Here is a 16,474-nt window from a genome sequence, read left to right as displayed (position 1 = left end):
ATTTGCAAAGAGATTTGGTGGATAAGCCATTTCATTGACTTTGCACAAAGTTTTTTTTTTCAGTTATCAATTTGTAAATGATTTTAACTAATTATCCCATGCTTACCTATAATACAAGCAATTATAATATTTTATGGCAAGAGTAGCAAATACCCTGATGCTATCACAGCGGTTTGTGTAATTATTTTTTTATTCTACCTAACACGCCAGAAACATGTAGTGTGACACACCAAAAGTGTGACACAACCAAAACTGTCTCCAGACATTGCCAGATATCCCCTGGGGGACAAAACTGCCCCTGGCTCAGAAATACTGTTGTAATGCACAGTGAATTATTCTCAGGTTTTGGGAGGGGGCACAAATAAAGAATGGGAAAGAAAAATTGGCTGGAAAAGTGTTTGTGGTTTTGTGAGGCCTAAGGAATATGAAACAAAATTGTGATAATACTATTGCACAAATAGGAGAACAGATGGTCAGTAGTGCCACTGGACCCTGGGCAAGTGATTGTCTATTTTCTCATCTATATAAAGGAGAACAATACTGCTATCTCATAGGGTTAATTGTAGAGATTAGTCATTTTATGTACTTAGAAGAGTAAGTGGAATGTAATAAAGCACTTTATAAATGTTTTTATTTATCAGTATTATTATTACCATTATTTTCTTGCTTGAGTAGGGTATTGTAACAGGTAATAATTGTAAGTAACTTATTCAAAGTGAAGATTTTAAATAATAGTGACCACAGAGAACTCTGTTTTGAAAAAGAACACACAAACAAAAAAAATCCCACTTAAATCTTTGACAGAATAAATAGAAAGTGAACTTTACTTGGTAATTTTGCAGGTGTGTACCTATGTGTGTTGTTGGATAATTTAGGTCTTGCTACTTTAGAAAAGCACATAGAATTGTAATACAGATACATAATATAAACAACAAAAACAGGAACATTTTCAGACACACAGAATTAGAAATAAAAGTCAGCTCTTCCTGGTGCTTCAGAGCTGGCCAGTCATTAGTAATCTGTGAGGTTTAAAAGCAACCCAGTTTTCACTTTGGCACTCAAATGAAAGCTGGTGGTGACAAATCTCAGGTCTTTATTGTCAAGAGGAGGTGTGGAAGGGTTGTGTTTCTTCTGAGAGTTGTTCCTTCCCAATTGTATCAGATTCTAGGAGACTCAATATTCAACTCAAATGTCTGTGAAGCAAGGTCTTTAACATCTTGATGATTGTGCCTCTGAGAAAGATAAAGGAAAAGCTACACACACACACACACACACACACACACACACACACACACACACACACACACACACACACACACACACACACACACACACACACACACACACACACACACACACACACACACACACACACAGCACTATGGTAGTGGTTAAGGAAAAAGCAATCAGAACTTCAGACGGCTGTTCGGCCCACAGCCGCGGATGCAGAATGCGCCTGGGCCGGGAACCTTTAACCACACTGTCCAGGTGGCTGGTGGTCAGTGCGGGAGGGAACTTCCCTGACTACTCCCCAGGCATCTAGGGCGCCCCTAGAGACAGGGCGTTGGGATCTGGAACAGAGTGGAGGGAGGCAGAGACCGTGCGAGTCGAGGGTGGCGGCAGCAGCGCTCTGGCTCTGTCGCCCCCGGGCCCCTGGGCTGCGGGACTCAGTGACTGAGAGGAAGAGCGCGAACGCCTCCCCGCCGCGCCCGCAGCCGCGCAGGGCGCGCACGGATCCACGGGGAGCGGGGGCCGCGAGTCGAGGCCGGGACTCGAGCAGCTCTCCCCGGAAGCGCGGACCGAGCCGCCAGGCTCCGCGGCAGGACCAAACCTGAAACGCGCGGGGCGGCGGCGGCTCGGCCCTGGGCGTCTCCAGCTCGGCCCTGGGCGTCTCCAGCCGGTGGCCCTGACCTGACGCCCGAGCTGCGCCGCGCTCCCGGCCACAAGTTTGCCTCGCGCCGGCCAACTTGCGCGTGTGGAGCTTCCCTCGGGCTCCAGGAAGAGCGACCCCGCTCCTTGCTCGGGCTGGTCCGGGATGGCCGGGCCGGGGGCCTCGCCTCACCTCTGGGGGTGGCTGCTGCTGGGCGGCTGTCTCCTCGCCAGAGCCCAGGTAAGACCCCGTGTCCCGCGGCACCTGCTTTCCAGAACCTGCGGCCGGGACTCGGCGTTAGGGCGGCAGAGACCAAGGCGCGCGCGGGCGCAGACGCTGGCACATCAACGCGCTAACACACACACAGCCGCACCGACAGACAGACACACATACAGAAGTGCAGCCGGCAAGGTCTGACAAGCATTTGGTGGAGCTGCAAAGATATGCTTTAGATAAATGATGTCTTAGGCTGGGCACTATTCCGACCAGCATCTTGGCATCTGCAAAGTAAGAGTGTATTTACGAATCACAGGGTTCTGGATCAGGAGGGTGAGGCTGGAAGGTGAAGAGAACTTTTCTTACTCTTAAGACTCCTTGATCCTTGGTTTAATTAATCCAAATTATTTTTGTCTACTGGCAATTTACCGTCAGTTTTGAGAACTTAAATTTCTGGGATTGTTTGTGACCACTGTCTGAAAGGAAAACTGGCTCTCCCTGATACGGGATAACGTATCATTAAAGCGAGGAGACTAGATAGAAAAAAATACGTGTATAACTTGTTAAAGCTCAGTTGTTAATGTTTAGAATAGTGGTAGTTGTCATTTTCTTACTGCCAATGAGATTTTCTGGGTGATCTTTCACAAAGGAGCCTCTCTAATGTGCAAGTTACAATTCATCCTCACTGTTTTTTTGAGTCAAATAAAATGTAGGATTTACCCTCAGCTTTTCAGATGAGTTAGAAAGAAATGCGTGTAGTGTTGGGTGTAATGCGGTTTAAGAACCCTGACTTTAAACTGAACCAATGTTATTTCTCTCTTCTGTTCGAAAGGGGGCGCACTTTGACCGTCAAATAAAGCCCCAAGTTAGGGTTTTTTTCTTTTTCTTTTAATTCTTTACTCCTAAGAAAATTAAGGCATTCATCTATATACTATTATATCTAAACTTAATACTATGTTCTTGACTTTCAGATGGCCAGTTTAAATTTCAGTTATTCAGTGCGGTTGCTTTTGTTTAAATCACATAGCCACATACATTAAAGAAAATAAGTGCCTTGCTAAATACTGGGCTTTGCCTAACATGACCAGGATATTTCATGTAAACTTAATCTGTTTAAAAAAAAAGACGATATGTTATACATTGACTAATAAGAGTATCAGTGAATGCTCAAAAGTAGAGTATGCTCAAACCTGAAAAATTTCACCAAGGTAACAGTAGGAATATGAATGAATGGAAAAGCTCTAAGAGTTTGGTGACAGTTATAGAACTCTGGTGATCTCTAATGTGCTTCCTGCATTTTTGTCTTACAAGATATTTGGATAATATGCTTGAAAACCCTGCTTCCTTGTATAAGGGGCAAATGAACCTAAGCATTTATTTCATTCAGTGTTCTAGATTACTTTTTTCTAAGGAAATAGGGAGGTATTGCTTAGTACAAGAAAGAAAAAAAATCACTATGGGATTATGGGCAGAATATTTCCTTTTAATTTTCAATAAAACAATCATAGCATTGAACTCTTGTTTCTGTAAGGTTTCTCAACGTTTTGGGCCATATAGTTCTTTGTTGTGGGGGCTATCTTGTACATTGTGGGCTATTTAGCAGCATCTCTGTCCTCTTTCCACTAGATGCCAGTAGCAACTCCCTGCCTCTGCCTGGTTGTGACAACCAAAAATACCTCCACGTATTGCCAGAAGTCCTTTGGGAGGCAGAATCGCCCCTGGTTGAGACCCATTGCTTTGAACTAATTTTCATTTATGTCTATAGATTAAGGATTGTGTAAAGTGACAGTTTGTGATAATATAATACATTTTTGGAACTTTAAACAATCTGAAGTTTACATTAAAGTGATTTACATTGACATGTTGACACCTTCTATGATCTTCAGTTTCTTCATCTATAACTAAGACATGTATTAAAAATTTTAATATATTGACAGGACAACAAAGGGGACTCATCCAAGCAGAGTTAGCTTGTGTAGAATAAATGTTTAATATCCAGCAAACAGTGACTCGCATCACAGAATATTTAACATAGGCTAGTACTTGTCAGTTGTTTTAAATATCTCTGTGGTTTTTGGTTGGTAAAGATGCTGCCTTTGCCTCATTGTGCAGTTCAAAGGCAATGAGTTCATGTGTCAGGTGCCATTGCAGAGTCCAGCAATGCACTTCCTAAGTCAGATTATCCCATGGTAATGAGGTTAGCTGTATAAATATGTGCAGTATTCTCGTTCCTGTCAGTGGGTCCTCCTGGAGACAGACTGTGAGCTGGAATTAGAGGTGCAGTAGGTTGATTGAGGGGTAATACCTGAGAAGGATAACAGGCTGGGGAAGACAAGGAGATTGGACAAGGGGAGCCTCAGACCAAGATGCAGATCCGACAAAGTCTTGGCCAACCCCACGCCGAGCTCTGGGGCAAAGGTTGCCCATCACAGGAGTCCCACGTGGTGATAAAATGGCCAGGTCCTTGTACTCCCACTGTGCCCAGTCATCGGGTGGGGTTGTTTGTAAGATTGTTGACTTGGCTCCAAAGCTGAGACAGATGCTTGAAAGCACTGCAGCTGGAAGCTATCAGTCAGTTGCACTCCTTCCAGACAAATGGCAGAGTTTTCTAGAAGAATGGTCTTAGTGGTGTACCTCCATGGCTGTTTCCTCCCTTACAAAATTATCAGGGAACAACACCGGTTTTGCTGGATTTGAGAATGAGCTGAGCCCGCGTGACTCAGTCACCTTCTCTGGGCTTCAGGGCTGCAGATCAGTGTGGCTCTCAGACAGCGTGTGCGAGGAAGGTACAAATCCATCATCACAGCTGGAAAAAATTCCTGGGAGCTCATAACGTACTGAGTGGAAGTACATTAGTCCATAGGGTACCAGGTGTGAGCAGATACCAACAGGCACTGGCCTGGGAGCCTGGAAAGCTGCATTCAGATCTCTCCTCAGGTAATGCGCGGCCTCTGTGGGCGTGAAACTCGATCTGTCTTCCCTCTTTGCAGTGAGGAGGATGCACCTTACTGACCTTCCAGTGTGGTGATTCAAAATCTGGAAAATCAGAAATGTCTTACTCAGTGGGAAGAAAATGATTATCATTGATATTTATTTGCTTACCACATGCCAAATACCATGCTAAGCTCTTTAATCTGTTATTATCTCGTCTAATTCTCACAGTAATTTTATGAGATAGGCACCTTACTGTTTGTACTTTATAAATGAGAAAATGGGGCTAAGAGATGTTAGGTACTATTCTCAGGTCATACAGCAACAGGTAGAGTAGCCACGACTTACACTTTTGCTTCTGCTCTGGAGCCCACCCCTCAGATTGGTGCCTTCATCATGGAGACCAGTTGGACACCACTTAGCTAGATTATATACACACACTCTCTGTCTCTGCAAGATCCACCCCTGGTATATTTCCCAAAGAATTTCTCACACAAGTCCGTAATGGTTATTGCAGTAATTCTGTGCTGTTGGAGAGTTGGGGACCATTTGGGGGTTCAGTGGGTTCTTTTTCAGCAATTAAAAAGTAATGGAGTGAGGAGGGTAGAGCTCAGGTAGTAGAGTGCATGCTTAACATGCATGAGGTCCTGGATTCAATCCCCAGTAACTCCTCTAAAAATAAACAAACCTAATTACCCCCCCAACCAAAATAGAATAATTAAATAATCCAATAAGAAATAAAATATTAAAAAAGCAATGGATTCAATGTACACAAAGAGGCATGAATGAGATCTTTAAAACAGGCAAAAATATGGCACAGAAACAGAAAATTTTATTTACATTAAAATACATGCACAGAAAAAGGATACATATTGTATCAATGTATTCAGGTAATATGTGTATATATATATTTCTGGTTGCATATGGGAAGGCAGAGAAGTAGGAGTGAGGTATAGAGATAAAAGGAGATAGATAATCAGTTAATCAGTCAAATACGTCTACACTCTGTATTGGAAATTGTGGTGATAATAGGTCGAATTACCAATGAGCCATTGCTGGTTGATTTAAGAATGAGGACATAACTGGCTCATAGGCAGCTTCTCCAAGATGGTAAGCCAAGGGACCACCCTTAGCCAAATCAAACTGGAACTTGACTGCTGATGATCCCTATATTGTGGATTCCACAAGCATTGTTTTTATTAAAGGTCCAGTGATTGGTTGGTTCTTCTTTCTTATTGACACCTGGGACTTCTTCCATTTGTCTTCTAGTTTTGGGAAACCTTGTGTCCCTGAAGGGGTGGACTTCTTGGTGACTGCACTGATTCTGGGTAGTGTCTCCAGCCCCCAAACCTAGAAGCAGCAAGATGGATGGGGCTTTTTCTTGGCAATGTACTGAGAGTAGGTCTCATTTCCTCAGAGCTTCCTCAGTTCTTTATGAGTGAAAATAGAACATTTTCAACTAATGTTCATATATTCTGTTTATTTTCCTGCCTCGAACATCGATTGGTTTTGTCATCTGCTAGAATCCATCTTCTTTCTTTCCCTCTGTTTAATTTTTGCCTTTTCTGAGTTATTCTTTATATCTATTAATAACGGGGTGACTTCAGACCACCCATTTCACCTCTTTGAGGTTCCATTTCCTCCATTCTAAAATGGGGGCAATGATGGCATTTATCTCACAGAATGTGAGAGTATTAAATTTAAAAAGATACAGGTAAACAAAAGCCTTAAGGTGTCTGATAATGAAAATGTCAGCTCTTTTTTTCCATTACCCAGTTAGTAAAGAGCTTTTTAATGGAATGGTTATGAGATTGAGATTATTTCTGAACATGATCGAGGGGTCACTGAAAGCTTTAAAAAAGGGTGTGTGTGTGTGTGAGTGAATTCTGCAAAGCTGTTCCCTCTGCCTGCAACACTCTTCCTTCTATTCCTTATAGTTTCTCTGTCAGAACCCAACTCCATTCTGAAAGTAATTGGACATTTTATTCATATTGCTGATAGATGTTATGGTGACATTTGTTAATATGAGTACTTGATTAATATCTGTCTCCTCCTTTAAAGAAGTCATTCTGAAGACAGTGCAGCCAGTTAGAAGGCAGTTGCAGCAGTCTTGATAAGTTCACTGGTGTGAACTTTTAGAAGCGGAGATGCAAGGAGGCAGATGGGCTCGAGAGACAGAAGGTACATTCAACTGAAGGAAGAGCGGGTTGGGGCAGGTATCATCAATGAGTTAGGTTTTTAGATAAGCTGAGTATGAGGAACCTGTGAGGTATTTAGTGAATGATTGGATAGGAGCTTATGGAACTTAAGAAAAGCTCTGGATTTGGCATCATCACTTTCTTAATAGAGAGAATTTGAAACCACATGTGTGAATGATATTTTCAGTGAGGGTGTAGTGGAATTAAAAGGGTTGGCTGCCTATATAGAAAAAGGGTATGCAGATTGGTTTTCTGTAAGATTACCCCTGAATTGTAAATTCACAGGGGGAATGGGGCTAATAAACAGTTTGGAACCTCCTGTGACAGTTAACATGTTGCCTTTGGGTGGTGGATTCTTTATAAATGTTTGGCTAAGGTAATTTGTGTTTCTTTCATTCCAAGAAAATCCATTCTCTTTGGTCCTGCTTGGAACTCAAGTCTCTAATCATTTACTCCAGTTTTAATTTTAAAAATGTCATTCTATTTTAAGGGGCAGGGGTGGCTGCCCTGGTACAAATGATGCAATGGAACCTATGTCTGATCACAAAGATCAAGAAGAGAGAGTCGCTGGTAAAACATATCTCTGAGAGAGTAGGGTGTTACCAGAGCTCCCTTGTCTTAGTAACTGACAAACAAGCAGGCTAAAGGTTGAGCTTGGCAACTACTTCTTTGGCTGATAGAATTTTATAGACTCTCAGAAGCAACTCTTGGCTTTCTGGAGGAAGAGGAAACTATGCAAAATGGTCAAGGTTATGGACTTTTATCAGAACTGAATTTGGAATGTGTGTTTCCTACTCTCATGCTGTCACTTACCTCAAAACTCAGTTTCTTCATTTAAAAAATGGGATGACCTCGTGCCAAGTTACTTTTTTTGACATGTTGATTACATGAAAACCTCAGGAAAAGCATTTAATGTAGTGCCTGTCACAGAGTTTGCTCAATAGAAGTGTTAGCCATCGTTGTTGTCATCATCATCATCCCCATGATTTCTGTTGCATTTTAAATTAGTTATTGCTGGTATAGAGAATTTCCATTATTTTTATTTATTGAGTCTTACCTACAATGACCAGTAACAGTTTTTTTTCCAATATCTATCTGTTATTTCTTTTTCTCTTTTGTCTTGTCATATTTCATTAGCTAGAACTTTCCTATAACGTTAAATGGTAATAGTAATTATTGTGGGCATCTTATCTTGTTTGTTACTTCAGTGGGTTGCTTCTAAAGATTTATCATTAAGTATGATATTTGCTCTAGATTATTTTTTTATTGAAGTATAGTCAGTTACAATGCTCTAGGTTTTTAATAGAAGTAACATCATTGCTAATTTTAAATTGTCAACTGTAAGGCTAGTATAGAAGTTTTGAATGACAACATTCAAAGTTTTATTTTGAAGTCACAAATGATATGTTATTTCTTTAAAAAATGTCGTATTGGTTGTATTGAGCTCCTGCCACAGGTATTGGACTAATTGAGGGCGAGAACTGATTCTTAATCATTTTTCTAAAGTGAATAGTACCCAGTAGAGGCTCATTAAATATTAATAAGTGTTTGCATGATTTTAGGTAGAAGGACTATTATGTATTGCTATTTGAATTAGCATCCAAGTCAAATACTCTTGTTATTATAAGATGCAGATTGATAACATATTAAAGTGTCTAGCAAACAAATAAAAATGTTGTTTAATACTATTTGGCCAAATATTTATATGAGAAAATTGGAACAGACGGATATGGGTAATTAAGGTAATTAAGGTAAACTGCTTCTCTTTTATGAAACCATTTGTATCAAATCACAAACTGGCTGAAATTTCCTAAATGAGAATAGTTTATACTGCTTGTCACTTTCCTTACATAATCAGGCTAGCTCTGTTTTCTACGAGAAAAAGTCTTTTAGTTATTTTTAAAAACATTTTTCTGACAGCAAAGATTGTGCTTAATGACGCATTTAAACCAGTTTTGTGGGCATGAACTATGTCTCACGCGAATATTTCTTTGCTTACACCACGAGAGAATCTGCCTTTAGATGGCGCTCATGCATGTGGTGTGTGCCAAGGTGGAACATCTCTTAACGTCTGTTCTGACATCTTATTTCTTAGATGGATAAAGTCTGTAAGACACAATATCCAGAAGCTTTTGATAGTTATGTAAACTCAAAACTTGAGCTCAATTTCATGTTGATTAATGGAGCTTAGATATATCTAAAAACTGGGAAAAAACCTGGAGTAGATACGTGGGGCTTTCCTGCACCCACAAGAATACCTTTTAAAACCAATATAAAAGACACAACATCCTTCTATTTCCCACCAGATTGCTATTATATTAGTAATGACATTTTGTTTGTGAGCCTGTTTACCACTCATGGTACTAGTGTGGTTTAAGAGCCGTATTGTACCTCCTGACCTTCTCCCGGGCAAGATGCACGGCTTGGATTTGCTTTATGTCTGTCTTTTGCCATAGTGTCTTGTCCATGGGAGGACTCGACAAATACTGGTAAAAAATAAATACGCTCAACACTCCTCACTACTAACCCAGCACAAGCAGTGTAGAATGGGTAGATGACTGGCTGCAGGCTGAACATAAGGAGGTGCCCCCCCAATGAAAATTCTCCTTCCTTAAGTCTTCTCGTTTGTAATTCAATAAAATCGCATCAGACCCCTAAGTATTATATTTATTGTGCAGGCTCTGAAAGAGATTAATACATGGCTCTGCCCTCCAAGGAGCTTTGACCCTAGACGAGGGGACAAAATTGCCAGTAACGCGAAAAGAAGCTCTTTGCCTCTGCTCTTGACATAGTGTCCCCTCCCTGCAACCTCTGTTTCTGTCCCTTTGTCCTAGCGTATCTTGTCTGTCTTTGGCTTCCATGTTTTTGCAGTGTGAATGGCAGATACTCAGCTAGAGATGGGGAAGCCCTGTCTGATCTCTGCCAGAGGTTTCTCATGTTCAGCACTTCTTTTCTTTTTGCTTCACTAAGTTTATTTTGGTCAAATAAACTTAGCATGTGACAAAAGTATAGGCTTGGTGATAATAGCAGTAATAATAGTTAACATTTAAACAGTGTTCACTATATAAAGGCACTTGATGAGGCACATACAATGCATTATTTTCTTTAGTCCTCACAACAGTCTTATGAGGAAGGTAGTAAGCATTTTTATTGTCTTCCAAACATCCGCTCCATTTCTCACCAACTTGGTGGTAAACAAGGACAAGTGGGAGAATAAGGATACACTGTGGAAAAAAAGGCAAAATGGAAGATCCCTGCCTCTCATAAATCTTATGTTCTCTCATTCTTCTGCAGCCTGCTCTGACTGTGGGTTCAGATACATGTGCCAAGAAATTTCCTTATGTTACTGAGTTAAACATATCACTGGCACAATTTTACATTGAAATCAAAGGAAGTTTGTGCTTTAATTGTATAGATATGGGAAAACAAAGACTACCTTACTTATTGAACATCTTCTCATTAAAGTTTAAGCTATGCTAGATGAGTACATTCTAGAGATCGGCTCTTCAGCACCATGATTAGCAGCACGGTATTGTGCACTACAAATTTAAGAGGGTAGATCTCATAACTGTCCTTACTACAACACCACCCCCCCCCCAAACTAACAGGGTCACAAGGACACTTTGGGAGATGTTGGCTACATCTGTTGTTCTGATTGTGGCAATGGTACTGTGAATGTTTGCATATGCCCAAGCTCATCAAATTGCACACATTAAATATGTGCAGTTCTTGGTATATCAATTATACCTCAAGAAAAGCCGCTTAAGAAAATAGAGTGCCTTATCTAACTTAAAAAGAAGCCCAAACAAACAAAAAAAAACTTCATAACCTTTTATTCATGACAATTCCATTCAGCAAGTACTTTGAGAGCCTTTCATGTGACAGACAATGTGAGAATCACTAGAAATATAAATACAGTGAAATACATGCCCACGTTTTCAAGTGGACCATGTTTAACATTTTTATAAGCATTTCTAAATTTGAATTAATGTTTAAAACAGCCTTTGAGTGATGATGGTTCCTTTAGGGAGGAAATCAACTTGACAAGGCGCTTTATTGTTGAATTGCAGCCTCTTACGTCTCTCCCTCTTCTCTGTCCAAAGTTTATATCACAAATTACACTGATCTCTCACAATCTTGTCAAATACAGCATTCTTTCCCCCTTTTTTCACCCTCACTGGGTTAAGTTTTGTTGGTTCAAAATCTTGAGAGCTCCCTGGGTGAAATTTGAAACTGGCACCTGTACACAGAGGTCAAAGAGAGGCTTAAGAAAGAGGCAGACACTCCAGATTGGTAGGTGGCAGGTTTAATAAGCAAAGGAACATATGTATGAAGCTTGTCTTGGGCAGCTGCAGGATAATAGATCTCTACACTCACCTCCAGAGTCTTATAAGTTGACATAGAGGCCTTACCTGGGTTCAGTCCTGTGTACCATCTAGATGGTCTCCATAACACAGCTCTCTCAAGACTGTGTCCTGAAAAGAGCTCCCACCATGGGAACAGTCGGCAGAACATACATTCCAAGGACAGGGAAGTGGGTGAGGAACCTCTGATCACCTGGGGCCAGCTCTCAGCTCTACCTGCGTCAGGTCCTCTCTATGACCACCCCCAGCAGTTTTACTTTACATCCAGTAAGACCATGTAGACTTTCACTACTTATTCATTTAGAACCTTTTTTTATTCTCCAGCCTGTTAACTAAACTGCTCAATACAGCCTACCTTCTCCTACTTTTTTTCTAATATTCACTCAGCTATCTAAGAACAGTTACGCCTTGGCTTTCCCTCTTTCATCCATAAAGCTAGCTGTTGTCTGAAGGATGGCCATGTCATTACAGCAGAAATTAGGGAAACCAAAATTTAGTTCCAGTATTCACACCTGTTTTGAGAGGCCTTAGGACATTGTTTACTTTGCAAATTCTCATAGAAATTTTTCTTCATTCTTTTAATATATGTGCACAATTGTTATAGCAGAGTTTCTACTCTGAAACTTTACCTTACAGTTTGTTGACCTTATGATCAGTGGTGATTTTACCTCATTGCTTTTGCTTGAAATTAGCCTCTTCATTGCCAATGATATGGTATCAGCCATGTTAATTTTCTAAGCCACTACCCTTTCCCAGGATCCCACAGCTGCACCGCATGACAGATTTGTTGCCTGGGGGCAATGACACTAGTTAAAAATGGATGGAATGTTGGCCACTGCAGTTTGGCCTGCAACCTGATTTTCCATAAGTCAGATTCTGGTTGCCAACTACCCAAAGAAAGTGATCTTCTTGCTGATTTGTTATATCCCCAAACAGGTCAACACTGTGTGTGTGGGAGGAGTGGCTTTCTGATTTGGATGTATTTTGTTTCTTCTTCTTGCATAATCTCTCTAGCTAGGAATTCCAGTATCATATTGAATAAAAGTGGCAAGAATGACCATCCTTGTCTTTTTCCTGATCTTAGAGGAAAAGTTTTCAGCTTTTCACCTTTGGGTATAATGTAAGCTGTGTTGAGGTACATTCCATCTATATCCATTTTGTTTAGAATTTTTAATCATCAATGGGTGTTTTGTCAAATGCTTTTTCTGTATCTATTGAGATGATCATATTATCTTTGTCCTTCATTTTGTTAATGTGGTGTATTGCACTGATTGATTTGCAGATATTGAACTATCCTTGCATTCCTGAAATAAATCTCTTGATCATGATGTATGATGCTTTTAATGTATCATCTAACTCAGTTTGCTAATATTTTGTTGGAGATTTTTGCATCTGTGTTCATCGGGGATATTGGCCTGTAATTTTCTTGCAATGTCTTGTCTGATTTTGGAATCAGGGTAATGCTGGCCTTGTAAAATGACTTTGGAGGTATTTCCTCCATTACTGTGTTTTTGGGAGAGTTTGAGAAGGATTGCTATTAATTCTGTAAATGTTTGGTAGAATTCACCAGTGAAACTATCTGGTCCTGGACTTTTGTTTGTTGAGAGGTTTTTAATTACTGATTCAATCTCCTCACTAGTGTATTGGTCTTTTGAGCTTTTCTGTTTCTTCCTAATTCAGTCTTGGTAGGTTGTTTGTTTCTAGGAATTTATCCATTTCTTCTAGGTTGTTTAATTTGTTGGCATGTAATTGTTCATCATTTAATGTAGTTTCAGTCAATACCAACAGAATTTTTTTTTTAGTAATTTGACTAAAATGTAATCTGTAGTAATCATATAGAAAAGTTGCTTAATTAAGGGACTCTTACTCAACTAGTTATTAAAGCTTATGTATAGCTCAAATAAATACAAATACGTAGGAAAAGACACGAATCTACAGATCAGGAGGTTGAACCATGGCCTGGGAAAAGTAAATAAATAAACCCATCCATGTAATATGTAATATGTAAAAATATTGAATATCAAGTGTACAGAACTTAAATCCTGCAGAGAGAATAAAAAAATTTCTTCTAACAGTCTTCTGTTTTCTTACCCTGAAATGATTGAAGGCAATGGAGAGTTTTCAGGCAGACATTATGATTACTTCCATATGCAGCAATGTGTGAAAGCAATAGAATGGGGAAATCATTGAATAAAAAGATTAAAAAGTGGCAATTTAACCATAAATGTATAAGTTTCAATGCAGTGGCAAGTAAAAGAACTACTCTTTATTAAATAATTTTGTTTTCTATTGAAATGTAGTTGATTTACAATGTTAGTTTCAGGTGTACAGCAAAGTGATTTAATTATATATACATACATATATATTTCAGATTGTTTTCCATTATATGTTATTATAAAAAATTGAATATAGTTCCCTGTGCTATACAATAGGTCCTTGTTATTTATCTATTTTATATATAGTAATATGTGTCTGTTAATCCCAAACTCATAATTTATCCCTCCCCCGCCCTTTTCCCTTTGGTAACCATAGTTTGTTTTCTATGTTCATGAGTCTGTTTTTGGTTTATAAATAAGATTTGCATCATTTTTTTTTAGATTCTACATATAAGTGATATCATATATTTGTCTTTCTCTGTCTGACTTACTTCCCTGAGTATGATAATCTCTAGGTTCATTCAGGTTACTGCAAAAGGCATTATTTCATTTTTTGTTATGGCTGAGTAATATTCATATTTATATACACACACACAGACACATACACATATACATACATGCATACTGTATCTTCTTTATCCATTTGTCTGTTGATTGACATTTAGATTGTTTCCATGTCTTGGCTATTGTAAATAGTGCTGCTATGAACACTGAGGTGCATGTGTCTTTTCAAATTATAGTTTTCTCCAGATATATGCCCAGGAGTGGGATTGCTGGATCATATGGTAAGTCTGTTTTTAATTTTTTAGGGAACCTTCATACTCTCCTCCATAGTGGTTGCACCAACTTACATTCCCACCAACAGCGTAGGAGGAAAAGAACTACTCTTGAAGGATAAGCAAAGGAATGTAAAATTGTGAATTTAAAGCTAATAAACTGAAGTATATATTTGTATAAGTGTGGAAAAGTTGTGAACAGATATAGAACAGTTATCTTAGAAGACTTGGGTGTAGATAAAACTTGAAAAAAAGGTAAAATCATACTAATTTCCTCATTTTTCATAAAGGTTAAGGTCAAAGGGCTAACTAAATATGTACCCTGGGAACTTAATCAGGAAGAAAGTTAAATATTAGAATTGTATAGTGATAAATCTAAGATTAAATAACACCAAAGAGAAAGATATAATCTATAATAAATATGCAACTGATACACAATTTTATCTGACCAGTAACATAGTACTAATAGAAATTAAAATCACAGTAAGGTACTGTTCACATCCTTTAGAATGGCTATAATCAAAAAATCTAACAGCATCAAATACTGGAGAGATTAGAGAGTATGTGAAGTCTTGTACATTTCTAGTGGGGGTGTAAAATGGCATAGTCACTTTTAAAAAATTTTGGCAAGATTGAACAAAGTTAAATGTATACCTTCACTATTCCCTAAAAATGCCACTTCTAAATTTTCCAAAGAGAAATGAAAACTATGTCTAACCAAATACACAAGATAGTTTCCTTATTTCTAGTAGCCAGCAACTGTAGTTGCAGTGTATTCCCAGAAGAGAATCCGACTCAGAAATAAACATCAACCATCCATGCAATGACATGGATAAATCTCAGAAACAGTCTTATACAAAAGAAGATAGATGTTAAAATAATAATAAAATACATACGGTATGATTCCATTTATATAAAATCCAAGAATGGGTAAAAATGATCTGTGGTGATAGATAAAAGTAGTTGCCTTGGGCTGGGGATGGGAGGGGAAGTGGGTGAGCAAGGAACTGAATTGACGGGGCACGAGAGAACTTCCTGGAGTGATGGAAATGTGTATGCAGTTGTGAAAACTCAAACTGAGAGCCAAGGATTTTATTATTAATTAATACTTTGATATGTTATTTGTATCTCAGTAAGAAGTTCAAAAGGCGGCTGCAAGTTAACTGAGAATTGTTTATCTCACATACATTATCTCATTCATTTAATCCATAGAACAAGATTTGGAATAATTATTTTCCCAGTTTTACAGATGCAATAACTCAAGATCAGAAAAGTGAATAAATGCTCCCAAAGTTTACATGTAATAAGAAGTCACATCCAGACCTGCTTGATACCAAAGCACATGTTCTTAGTTATAATGTCATTCTGTTTTCCAAAACCTGGAAAAGGAAATCTGCTAATGTTTTTCACAGAACCCGGGCACTGCACTAAATAACGTTGGACTATTTTGCTTCAGCTTCTTCCAGTATCTCCTACAGAAAAGGTAAATTGAATCTTAGAATCTTGAGCCAATCCTCTATCTATCATGTGTGGAATGACCCTTGTAATGTGGAATGGAAGTTGGCCACACCAGCCTCAATGTTACTTTAGTAATATTTGCAACCATGTATTTCCTCATAATTGCTGGAACCTCATTCAAAACAAATTGTCAGCTTTTCTACGTTCACAGCAAACTTCTCAAGTTCTTACTGGGAGGTGGTTTGGAAAGCCATTTCAGATGTACTAGCTAATTAGGTTTTTAATGCAGCTTTTTTTAGTAGCTAAAAATCTCAGGCCAGCTTCTGAGATATGAAAATGGAGCTTTTAACTCGAGGATTGAGTGTTGCACAAACCTATTTGATCCTGTCTGCATAATTCTTAACTTGGCTAATTTTCTGTCGAGTGTTTTGATGTCAACGTTTTGTAAAATGAGTAATTTACTTTTGAGGAAGGTACACACAGTTACCTCATTTAACTGCCAAGG

At 39.0% G+C, this 16,474-nt stretch overlaps 1 protein-coding gene across 2 annotated transcripts in view; it reads left to right on the top strand.

Moving 5' to 3' along the window:
* The first annotated feature begins 1,963 nt into the window (after window positions 1-1,963).
* Window positions 1,964-16,474, top strand: part of PTH2R (parathyroid hormone 2 receptor) — a 77,771-nt gene continuing 63,260 nt past the window's right edge. Inside the window, exon 1 of one of the 2 annotated variants that reach the window (XM_006205241.4) lies at window positions 1,964-2,110. In XM_006205241.4, the coding sequence (XP_006205303.1) occupies window positions 2,036-2,110 (75 nt within the window). In that variant the 5' untranslated portion in view covers window positions 1,964-2,035. Of the gene's footprint in view, window positions 2,111-15,952; window positions 15,995-16,474 lie in introns of those variants that run through there. The other variant, XM_072962111.1, reaches the window with a different exon arrangement.

This window comes from Vicugna pacos, chromosome 5 (assembly GCF_048564905.1).
Source record: "Vicugna pacos chromosome 5, VicPac4, whole genome shotgun sequence".
NCBI classification, from domain to species: domain Eukaryota; kingdom Metazoa; phylum Chordata; class Mammalia; order Artiodactyla; family Camelidae; genus Vicugna; species Vicugna pacos.
The sequence above is the reverse complement of the archived record's forward strand: the minus strand, read 5'-3'. Positions and strand labels throughout refer to the sequence as shown.